Genomic DNA, 11,677 nt, shown 5'->3' on the forward strand with positions numbered 1-11,677 from the left:
CAACCTGAGGCCTTCTGTGGTTCAGGACTACCTTCCCCATTAGCAGTAGGGACCTAGTGGAGGGTGCAGAGGCCCTGCCCAGACCTCTGAGCAATGCAGCCGCAGGGTGGGTAAAGAAACCTTTAATGAGGATTCGTGGTGCAACAGGAAGATGTTGTGGAAGACCGGTGCCCAGCCCCAGCTGTCTCATGTGTACATGGCTCCATGGAGGTTCTCGAGTCGGTGCTTCTGCTGCTGCTTGCGAGCCTAAAGGAAAGAGGGCACGCTGGGAAGGGGCCATACCTGAAGGCCTGTGGGTGAAGGGATGGGGCAGGTTCTCACTGTTTTCAGGCCCCTAGCATCTGTATTGCCAAGGCTCTTGCCCCTCACTAAAGACACTGGGAAGGTGGCCAGAACCAGGGACCCTAAGGTCTACCCAAGCCTGCTGAGGTGTGGAATGCAAGCATTGAGGACAGGGACTGAGGGAGCCCCATCACCACCCCCTCTGCTTACCCCAAGCCCCTACCTTATCTCGTCTGTGCTCCTCATAAGTATCATCATCAGTAGGCAGTTCATGGCGGCACAGGGGGCAGGAATTTGTCTGTGAAAAGCAGGGCAGTGTTCCAGCCCGGGTCTGGTCTTCATAAGCTAATATCAGTCCCCTGCTACCAATTCCCACTCCTACCCCTCTCCCTTCCCTGATCCCCCAACAGTCCATAAACAGAAAGAGGCTTGAGAACTGGGCCCAGGGCAGGGTGCAGGCTGGGAGAAAGGAAGCATTACCTTGCTTAGCCAGGGCAGAATGCAGTTGGAATGGAAGAGGTGATGGCAAGGCATCTCAATGGCAGTCTCCTCCTCCTCAAATTCCAAAAGACACACGGGGCACTTGAGCTCTTTAGGAGGGAGTGCTGATCAGGAGAGCTGCTACAGGCCCTACCTCCCAGCTCCCACTCCTGAAGGACACTCTTGCCCCAACCTGGCCTGGAAAATTAAGGGCCAGACCATAGTCTGGCTGGGGTAGGAAGTGGGTCTGGCTGACCTGCCCCAAACAGCAGAAAGAATTAGTGTTCTCACCAGCCTGAGGGCCCCTGATGACTGTCCTAGGGAGGTTCTCAACCACAGTCTTAGCAGCAGGTGGAGGCAGGTGGTGATCCCAATCTACAACCAACCCCAAGTCTTCAAAGTCCATCCTATTGAAAAGTGACCTGGGAAGAAGGATGCAAAGTCAGAACCAAAGAAAATCATCCTTTCTCTTTGCCCTCACAATCCACTAGGCGTTAACAGATACATACCCTGCCCAGTTAATAGTAATCATAGCTACTCCTCAGTAGTGCTCACTAGATAAAAAGCAGTGGGAAATGATTTACAGCTACTATCAGACAAACCCAAGCACGCAGGCCGTTTATTCCCATTTCATACAGGCAACAGGCTCAGAGAAGTTATTCAGGCCACGCAGGGATAACCTGGTAAAGCCAGATTCCAAGTGGCAGTGTCGTCTTCCGTGCTTGGAGTTCCTAACGAACGTATTTACTCACACCCTCAGGCCCCTACCCCGCCCCCATGACCCGCCTCCTCCCCTACTTCCTGGGGCCCTCCTCCTCCCGCCCGTGACCCCACCACCCCCCTACTCTCCGGCTCCAGTCTGTCCCAAAATCCCCTTGCCCCGGCCCGCTCACGAATGATCCAAATGATCAACTTCCCCCCGAATCTCGCCGCCGGACTAACACCCCAGACTATTTATCCGTCCTCCCCAGAATCCGCTGCCCCAGATAATCCGGCTTCTCCAGCCAGCCCCAGCCCAGAAACCTGCTGCCTGGGCCCCACCTCCCAGCCACCCACCTTGCAAGCTCCAGCAGCATATTGGTTCGGGCCTCCTGCTCGGTATCCAACGGCTCGCAGTCGTGTTCATCGAAATAGGACGCCATGGCAGCCGGGTTGGCTGACACAGCCCTCACAGCCCCCGGTACTGCGGCCTCGCGGTACTAACCAATAAACTGGCGAGTTGAGTGAGAATGACCAATCAGAGCACCCGAAAGGTGGGTACAGTGGCTCGTTAGACGCACATGAAGCGGAAGTATCAATTTTGTAGCTTCTCATTGGCTTAAAAAAGTCAGGTGACCAAAGGCTAAAGCCAATGGCAGAGCCCGGGGCTGGTCAGGAAGCGGCTGTTCTGGAGTCCGAGTGTAGGTTAGGTACCTGGGAATGACGTGTGGATCGGGTCTGTAGCACCCGGAAAAGCCAAGTATTTGGGATGTCGGGGTCCTTAGTCTGCTCTGCGGCTCAGGGGGCCTAGGCAGTGCAAGATGCTAGAGACCTCAGAGAGAGGGAGGCGCTGGCCCAGGGGCTCAGGGTTCTGCGAGCCTAGGGAAAGAGCCTGGAGTCAGGGTGCTTCCCGCTGCTCTGCCTTGGACCCCGCTGGACACTTACGCACCCGCTGGGTTCTAGTTGGTTCAGGGGTTGGCGCTTGATTCCCCCTAGATCCCCGCAAGACAAACAAAAATGTCCTGCTCATTTCTTCTGTGTTAGGCACAATAATAAAATGTGGGGCAAACCTCCCCAGCTGACAGGGGGAAGATCCCTGCCGGGGAACCTGGGGCCTTACCTGCTCCTGGGACTATCTATGTAACCTTCAGCCCATTGCTCAACTTCTCCCCTAGCTTCTGTAAAACTAGTGTCTTGAATTAAATAAGTTGTTTGCATCCCTGACTACCCATGAATCTCCTGGAGAGAGAAGGAGAGAAAAGGTTGTAGCTTTAGAAAAAACCCGTGTCTGATACTCTCAAAGACTAATTTCACTGATCCGATTTAACTGAACTGGGCATGGTAGTTTTACAGGTGATTCTATTTTTTTTTTAACATTTAATTAATTTACATTACATGGAAACAGTCTTAAGAGGATTTTTTTTTAGGAAGATTAGCCCCAAACTAACATCAGCCACCAATCCGCCTTTTTTTTTTTTTGCTGAGGAAGACTGGCCCTGAGCTAACGTCTGTGCCCATCTTCCTCTACTTTATATGTAGGACGCCTGCCACAGCATGGCTTGACAAGCAGCATAGGTCCGCACCCAGGATCCAAACCGCCAAACCCTGGGCTGCTGAAGCTGAACGTGCGAACTTAACTGCTGTGCCACCCGGCGGCCCCTATAGGTGATTCTATTGTGAGGCAGGGTTGAGAACCACTGTACTAAATGATTTGGATGATAGCTACCATTTATCTGGCATCTAGAACCCATTACATTGATGGATATTTTACACACAGCATAAATAATCCTCACAATTGTCCTCGGAGATAAGTATCATTATCCCTTTTTACATATGTAAAACCCAAGTCCCAGAAGTGGCTTGCCCATGTTTGCACAGCCTCTAAGTGGTGTTGCTGACCCTGGCAGAGCCAAGGGCTTTCCTCCTTCTTCCCCAGGAAAGGAAGAGGGTAATGAGCCCAGCCGAAGTAACAGGATCTGTGAGGGTAAAGCGCCACACAAGTCTCTGGCTTGTTCTTGTTTCTCAGTCAGCCCTCACTCTCCCGAAAAGGAACTGCTTCTGTTAAACCCTTCACCCTGAATTCCCCTTCCCACCCACACTTGAGTTTGAGATGGAGTGAAATAGCCCAGGCAGAGGCTGCCCTGCTTCCACCATCTTGGTAGGGCCTTCTTTCCTTCTTCAACGGCCTTCACCCAGTGATCTTTCCTGTGGCCCAGAAGGCAGTGCTGACTTGGCCCTCTGTGGCCCTGGAGCTTTGAAAAGTCCGAATTCTTTCTTACAAGGCAAACGCCAGGCCATCCTTTGTGAGTCGGCATTGTAGCACCATAGAAGCCCTTCCCATTTTTATTGCTGCCTGCCTCATCTGTAATTTGGTGTAAAGTTTGAAGAACGTGGGCAGTGAAATTGAGGAGGAGGAGGCATTCAGAGAGGGAAAAGTCTACCTGAAGGTGACAGTCTCATGATATAAAAATCTTTGAAGTGCTTGCCTCATTGTCATACCATGTAGCATCCCACTGGTTCTCTGAGCATCCCCAAGACATCAGAAAAATAATAGATTTCATTCTCAGAGAAACAGGCCCAGAGGGCAATGATTGAAGGGTCTGGTTTGGGGGCTGTTGTGTCTTTACACCTGCACTCTGAAAGGATCTGTCTGTGAGGGGTGGATCAAGTAGGGAAGGGAGAGAAGGGGGCCACCTCCCAGGGATGGAGTCCTTTGGCTGGTGGACTTTCTAAGCAGTCCTGGGGTGGAAGCAAAGCAGGATGAACCAACCTGGACACCTTCAGACATGCACACACATACACACACACACGCACACCAGCTTTTAACCAAACAGCAGCTTTTACTGAGCTCCAGGTGGGGCTGGCCTGGCATGGCCAGTGCAGCAGGCTGCCCTCAAGGGCCAGTCTGTGGCATGATAGGAGATGCAAAGGTGGACACATTGGGGCTGCCCTTCAGCACTCACTGGGGTGGCTCAGGTGGGAGCAAACGCCAGGGTTCTCTGGAGACTAGAACCAGCCAGTGCGGTCATTCGACCTCTCCTCCAGGCCAAGCTGGGTCAGTCCCCAGGCCTTGAGATAATGCCTGTGTCCTGGGCCTGTGGGACACTGTTGTCCTTGCTTGTCTGTGGGAGAAAGACGGCCAGCAGCACAATCAGGATGATGAGCAGGACAAAGCCCACCACCAGCCCCAAGCAGATCCGGCAACGGATGTTCTCCCAGCGCTTCTTCTGGGCCAGGGTCTTAGTTGTCTTGCTGAAGGCTGAGCTCTGTGGATGCCCCCCAGACACAGGGTAGGAGTTAGTTGTTCCCCCAGAGCTCCAGAGCCAGCTCCTCCCAACCCCACCCCAGCATGGCCTAGTTTCCTCCTGAATCCTCCCCATCCGGTCTGCTCCCTTTCTCCACACAGCTTGCGCTGGGACCCTCCCAGCCTGACTCCTGGTCTTGGGCACTGGTGTAGCCCTTGACTCACAGCCCTGTGGACTCACCCCCAGTTAACAATGCCAGTCCTTAACGTTCAGGAAAGTCCACAGCTTTAAACCAAGGACTTATTACTTCATGAAGCCTACCCATTGCATATCTAGACTCAGGGTGCCTCAAGAAACCCACAGGCCCCACACTGGCCCCCAAGCAAGCCTCAGGTTCCACGAAGGGGCTGGAGACCCTGAGCACAGCCTGACAGCTCCCTCTGAAGAACCCTTGCAGCCTTTCCCTCCCTGCTCCCTGCTTCCCCAGGCCTCACACCATGTCCAGGAGTTGGTCTGAACGCTGCTCCAGCTCCGCCAGTTTCCCATCGCGTTCCAGGACCTTGTCGAAGTTGTTGAGCATGATTTCCGTCACCTCCTCCGCCTGCCGCTGGCACCGTTCCAACTCATTCCCTGCCTGGGCATCAAGCCCAAGGTCAGGGCTGCAAGAGGCCCCCATCTGGCCCTCATCCTGAGACCTAGAGGCCTCCTTGCCCCCACTGTGTTTGTGTGTGTGTGTGTGCATGTGCGTGCGGACGCAAGCCTGTGTGCACGTGCACGCACACACACATGCAGTGTCTGAGTAGGGGAAACAGCATCTTTCATGTAAGGGTATGATATGTGAAGAGTGAAGGGCCGGCCTCCTGGCTGAGTGTGGCTCACCTTGGTCTCACAGGCTCCTCTCCTTGGCCATCAAGGTAGGTCCTGGGTCAGCCTTGGCTTCAAGCATCTCAGCTTACTCTAAAGTGCCTCAGGATGGGACCTTCCCAGGACCCCAGCCTCCCACAAAGCAGACACTTTTCCCACCTGCTCTAGGATGGCCTCTACCCAATGTATGCCTGCCTCATGGCTTCCCATTGGCCTAAGGAGGCAGCAAAGAACAGGGAACCAAGCTACTTGGCTAGAAGCCAGACAGGGAGGAGATCTACCCTACAGAGCTAGAAAGGTAATTTGGGACCACCACACGTCATAACCTCTGCTTAACCCCACAGACACACACAGACACAAACTGAGATCAGATCTCCCTCCCTGGGCCTCTGACTGGTCAGGCCAGTTCTGCCTCATGGCCTGACCCTGCATCCACATTAATGCTCGAAGTTGATTCCCTGTCTGCCTGGGAACCTCAGCCTTCCTGGCCTCTGGTCTCCAGCCTTCCAGCTGGCCTGGATCTTCACTAGGATCCAACTCACTGAGACAAGACCAACTCATGGATTTCCCAGCCTGGGCAGCAGCCTCTCCTGACAAAATAATCAAGCTCATTTCAGAGGACTGGGAAGGGAGGTGCAGGGTCCAAGCCAGGGGAGGTTGAGAGGACAGGAGAGAGGAAGAAAGCACAGGATACAAGCAAGAAAGGAACTGGGCTTTGGATGCATGCAACTGAGAGAGACTCAGGGCAGAAGGCCCTAGCGAGAGCTGGAGGTCCAGGAGCAGGTCCAGGGACATGTCAGGGAGATGCATACCAGTGGATTAACAAACCACAGTAACTCCTCCCAGCCTTGTCCCCCACAGCCCATCCCTGTTTTCATCTCCTCCCCACAGAGCATTGGCCAAGCTCTCTTTCCTGCTAAACCGTATTGCCCATTGTCTTCAGCAAACATTTTGGCACTTGACTGAATTCCACTTAAAACCAGAGAAAGGGAAGGGATCTTGTGGTCACAGAGGGCCACCTACTCAGGCAAGAATCCTTATTCAGGATCCTTGCAGCTGTCTTGCACACAACCTCCAAGCATTCCCAGTATATGAGTCCTAGCTCCCCAACTGGACCACAAGCTCCTAGAGGGAGGGCAGGGGCCAGTGCCCTGCCTTTGTCTGCCACCATCCCGGGGAGGCAGAACAGCACTGACCATTGCACAGACTCAGTGAGGGGGTCAACTGCATTTTAGCCTGTCCAAAAGCAGCTCTGATTCTCAAGAGATGTTATCCCTGTGTGTTTATCTAGCCCAGCAGGAGTTTCGAGGGGCAGGCATCTGAAACCCAAGTAGGTCAATATTTACTCATGAGCTAGAAAAGCAACCTGCTTTGAGAGGGGGCAGGCAAACCACAGCAGAGGGGTGCACTCACAGACTGGGGGAAGCAGTAACTGGGGAACAAGGAAGAATGATGAAGAGAGCAGAGAAACTGCACTTGTCTCTACCTTTTCCTGAGTCAACCATCATCATTGCTATTATTACTGCTATTTTACTCAACAAGGCTCCATTATTTGGAGCCTGTCACATTCAAACAGTCCAAGGCACGCACACACCCCCCATTCAAATAGTCCAAGGCAAAAACCTGGAAATGGACAAAGATTCGAAAATGAGAATCACTACTAAAGATGGGTGGGACATTGGATATTATTTTTTCTACTCTGAATGCTACAGCTGTTGTTATCTTATTCTCCAACATGGGGTGACGTTGGGTCACATTCTCCAGGAGAGCTGGCTGTGCCTCCTGCTGCAGTCTGTAGCCTCCTTCCCCCACTGCAAAAGTCAGCCCTTTCTGGAGCCAAGATGGGCCCAGGAGTAAAAAAAACATTCACTCCAGGGAGCACAGAGGCCTCAGGCTCAAGTCTCTGGCCCTCCTTGGCCCCACTCAACCAGAGGAAAACAGACACTGTATGCACAGGTCTCTGCTGGCACAGTGAGAAATAAAGAATTACAGGTGTGGAAGGAGGTAAGCGACCAGAGGGCAAGGCCATGCCGCCTCCTGCCACAGTGAACTCAGCATAGTGCCTAGCACACAATGGATGAGCAGAAAATATTTTCTGAATGAATTGCGCCTGTTCTTAAGAAGTCACTATAGGTTGGGGGAAAGAGACATATATGAGACAATCAGAGAAAGTAAAGAGTTACACTGTGAGATACAAATAGTGAGGGTTGGAGTGGCCCACAGAGAGGGGGATTCTTGGAACTGTGATGGACAGGATGTGAGCCCTTTATGGATGGGGTGGAAGTGGGGCATTCTCGGCATGAAGAGACAGACAGACGCTCAGGACAGTGATGGAGCAGGCAGCGGGTAAGGGTGGAGGGGCAAGAAGGGGCCAGAGAAAGCAGTAAAAGTCAAGAAGAGGAAGCTCCCTTGGAGGGAGGGATAGAAGGAGAACTAGTGTAGGTTTCTGAGCCAAGGGTAACACTGAAGAGGTGCTTCAGGATAATTTCTCTCTTGGTGGTAGACGGGCATGGACAGAAGTGAGAAAACTCAGGGCAGAGAGGCCAGCCAGAAGGGCTGGAGAAGTGCCACCAGCAAGGGTATGAGGAGATGTCCGCCAGGCTAGCGGGGAGCACAGAGCAGAGAGAGGAAGGGAGGGTGAGACAGGAACTTCCAAGCCCTGCCAAGGGCCTGCAGGACTTAAGGTTTCGAGCCGGGGGAGGGAGGGGCAGCAGCGTTGTTGGCAGACAGAGGGTGGTAGTTACACAGGAAATGTTCTTGATAGACCGCTACCCTCTGAAGAGAAGATTCCTCTTTGATCTGAAAACAAACCTCTCAAACACCTCCCTGTCCGAACTCTCCTGTCTCCCCTCTCTTTTGGTTAGTGCCTAAGACACCCTCTTCCAGCTGTCATGGTCATCATAGTCAGATGGCCCCGGGCAGCAACTGGGTGTATCAACTCCTTCCTGGGTCAGCACTCACTCATGTGAGCTCAGAGACTAAGAGCAGTTCTTTACATTGGGGCCCTGGGTTCCTTCAAATCCTGCCTCTGCTGCTCACCAGCTGAGTGACCGAAGACTGAGGACATGACCTTTCTGACCCTCCACTTCCTCATCTGTAAAGTGGTGACAATAACATCTACCATAATGTTGGCTAAGGCATGTGACATATTATAAATAAAGTGCTTAGCACAATACCTGACACATACTAAATGCTCAATATATAACAGCTATTATTATTGATGTAGCTCAAGTTTCCTTAGTTTATTTTTTTGCAGTCCGATCCCAAGAACTACACAATACTTGTGGTCAGTAAAACCTCTTATATATACACAGCCCAGCAAGCTCTTCCTTATCGCACTTAATTGCTTCTAACCTAAATACAGAACTTGACATGGGCCTTTGATAACCTACATCTAGTTTATTTTCATCAGGCACTACAGGCTGTTGAGAAGGCTTTATATCTTGACAGTAATAACATCCACTGTTCAACGGGCACATACTCTGAGCTAAGCACTGTGCTGCTAGCTGTTCGCTTTATCTCATTTAATCCTCACAACAATCCACTGAGGACAGTACTATTATCCCACTTTTATAAGAAACTGAGGCTCAGAGGGGTTAAATCCACTCATCCAAGGTCACAGAGCCAGTGAGTAGAAGATCTGAAAATTGAACCAACATACACTCCAAAGATCACATTAACCTTAACCCCTGTGCTCAGCTGAATGCAGGTCCAGGTCAAATGCTTTAGCTGGCTTGTTAAAGACTCACTAGACCCATTGATGCTGCCAACTCAACTTGTATATGTGTGAGGGAGGTCCATGGCTCAAAACCCAAATTCTTTGGACAGTACATGAGAGGACAATCTATAAGATGAATGAATTCAAGTCACTACCCATTCAGTTTCCATCTTTCCCATCACTTTTTTGTTCCTACTTTATCCCTATACCCATCACCATGTCTGGCACAAAATAAATGCCCAAGAAATACTTGTTGATTGAATGAACCAGAGACGAAGAGAAGAGAAGGGAAAGGAAGAAGCACCAGGGAGGGAAGGGGGATGGGAAAAAGGAAGGGAAAGATCGAGGGGCAGAGAAAGGGGCAGGAGTGAAAGAAGAAACAGAGGATGGGGCTAGGAGATGGGTAGGAGAGAGAGATCAATGTACCCTCCCCAGGCTCTGATCCACTGTTTGCCTCACATGAACCTGTAAGAGTCCTAGAGTTTTCCAGTCCCCCCCAATAAATTGTCCTGGCCTCAGCCTTCATTTCAGGAGCTTCCTCTTCTCCCCAAGTGCTAAGAGTCAGCTGGAATCCGACCCCCAGGCCCATCTGATCCCTTGCCCTCCATGCTAGGAAGTGGGCTCTGGGCTCTGTCGCATTCTCCAAGCCTCCCTCAGTTTCCTGGCGTGGCCTTAGAGCTCAGCACCATCTTCCTGCCCTGCTTCCTCTTCCTGCCTCCAGTTCCCTGGAGATGAGGTCATCCAGGCATCACGACCCCTAGCCAGGCCACATCCACTACACTTCTGCCAGCTCCTCAGTGGCCGATCTTAAAGCTCCAAGCCTGCTTCCTGCCAGGCCCATCTTCCCAGAGGTCCCAGAGAAGAGGGGAAGCAGTGGCACCACCTGCTTCTGATACCTTTGCCTTGGAGATGGCAAGTGAGGACAGAGGCCAGAGTCTGCAGCAGGAGTGGAGGATGACTCAACTCAGGAATGTGTCCCTAGTTATGGGTTAGGAGGGACTCAGGCCTAAGCCACACTCTGATAACTTCAGTGGAACTTTTATAGTAAACATCTTCCTTTCTTTTTCCCCAGAGGAAGGAGTTTGCCCTCCAGCACCCTGCCACGGGGCTGGCATGGCCCCCACCACCCCAGCTGCTCAGGTTTCCAACTCCCAGCCCGGCTTGGCTCCTCACAGCTCCAGGAAGGGCTGAAGAGGTCATCACATTACCTACCACTTTTGGAAGCAGGTTTTGAGTGCCGGGCGGGCCTCTGTCATTAACCTCAAAAAGACCCAGCAAGGCAGGTATTGCTGACCCCACTTCACAGATGCGGAAGAAAGGCTCAGGGACGTTAAGTGAGTTGCCCCGGGTCACAGTCCCGGTAAGTGGCCACCACCAGGCTCTCAGCCTGGAGTCTGACTCCCAACCCGGTGCTCGTAACCACTTCGCTCAGGGAAGTGGGCAGCCCGAGTCCCGCTCACTCCGCCCGCACAGCCCGGACCGGGAGCACGCCGCACTTTCCCTCCCGGGGAGCGAGGGGAGCGGAGGGTCTGGCCGCGGTCACCTCGCCGCCGAGGGGACCAGCGCAGGTCCCGAGGGACGCCCCCTCCCTCGGACTTCAGACTTCTGCCTCGCACCCCCACGCTCTCCCTCTGCCCCTCGCCCGCCGGCCCCGCCCCGCCCGGGGGCCTCACCATCGCTGCAGCCGTCGCCTGGCCCTCTCCAGCTCCTCTGCCCGCCGAGCGCCCACAGCGCCCGAGAACCAGGAGGAAGCAGAGGGGCGGGGCGGGGCGGACCGCCGGCCCGGCAGGGGCGGGGGGCTCGGGGCGCGCCTTCCCCTAGCGGCTGCCGAGACCAAGTCAAATCGAAAGCGGCCGGCGACGGCGATCCGGGTCGGTCGGGCGCCTCCTCCCGGGCCGCTGGCGCCCAGCTTTGGGTAACTCCCCAGCCTCGTGAATTAGGAGCTACGGCCCAGCAGCCTGGCGCCGGGTCTGCACGCTGGCCACTCCTCGGGGGGCCCAGTCTATGAAATGGGCACAGTGGAGTGGGCTCTGGAGCGGGCTCAGGAAGTCCTCCCTGGGGCTGCATCCAAGATCAGGTAGATTGGGTTTACCTGGGGAGGCATCATTCATTCATTCAACAAGCATCTGTATGAGCGCCATTGTGGGCACTGTGCTAGGCGCTGGATACCCCTGAACAGCCAGGTGGGGTCTTTGCCCCCTTGGTGAGTGCGTCTCACCCGCAACCAAAAACCGACCCTAAAAGAGTTTTGAAATGAAAATCTATTCACAGTAAACATTGTGAATGCACTACCTGCCACTGAATTGTACATTTTTAAGTGGTCGATTGCAATGTTATATGAATTTCACCTCAATTAAAAAAGAAAGCAGACCCCCGTGGAGAAGGTTCT

The 11,677-nt window shown here is 53.2% G+C and overlaps 2 protein-coding genes across 3 annotated transcripts; both read right to left on the reverse strand.

Annotated features, from left to right (window-relative positions):
• Positions 1–106: 106 nt before the first annotated feature.
• On the reverse strand, positions 107–2,340 carry RNF181 (ring finger protein 181). The gene is made up of 5 exons (XM_014852820.3): positions 1,819–2,340; positions 1,054–1,184; positions 763–872; positions 506–580; positions 107–246 (listed from the first exon to the last, which is right to left on the reverse strand). The coding sequence occupies exons 1-5, from the start codon at positions 1,902–1,904 to the stop codon at positions 187–189; spliced, it is 462 nt and encodes a 153-aa protein (XP_014708306.1). The 5' UTR covers positions 1,905–2,340; the 3' UTR covers positions 107–186.
• A 1,941-nt stretch (positions 2,341–4,281) lies between these two features.
• On the reverse strand, positions 4,282–11,205 carry VAMP5 (vesicle associated membrane protein 5). Of its 2 annotated transcripts, XM_070511848.1 has the most exons (4): positions 10,962–11,139; positions 5,586–7,193; positions 5,203–5,340; positions 4,282–4,727 (listed from the first exon to the last, which is right to left on the reverse strand). In XM_070511848.1, exons 3-4 carry the CDS (start codon positions 5,284–5,286, stop codon positions 4,518–4,520), a joined length of 294 nt encoding a protein of 97 aa, XP_070367949.1. In that variant the 5' UTR covers positions 5,287–5,340; positions 5,586–7,193; positions 10,962–11,139; the 3' UTR covers positions 4,282–4,517. The 2 variants fall into 2 exon arrangements, with proteins under 2 accessions (XP_070367949.1, XP_014708310.1); XM_014852824.3 differs by lacking the exon at positions 5,586–7,193 and having other exon boundaries at positions 10,962–11,205.
• Between the last annotated feature and the right edge of the window lie 472 nt (positions 11,206–11,677).

The sequence above is a fragment of the Equus asinus genome, chromosome 6, assembly GCF_041296235.1.
Source record: "Equus asinus isolate D_3611 breed Donkey chromosome 6, EquAss-T2T_v2, whole genome shotgun sequence".
NCBI lineage: Eukaryota > Metazoa > Chordata > Mammalia > Perissodactyla > Equidae > Equus > Equus asinus.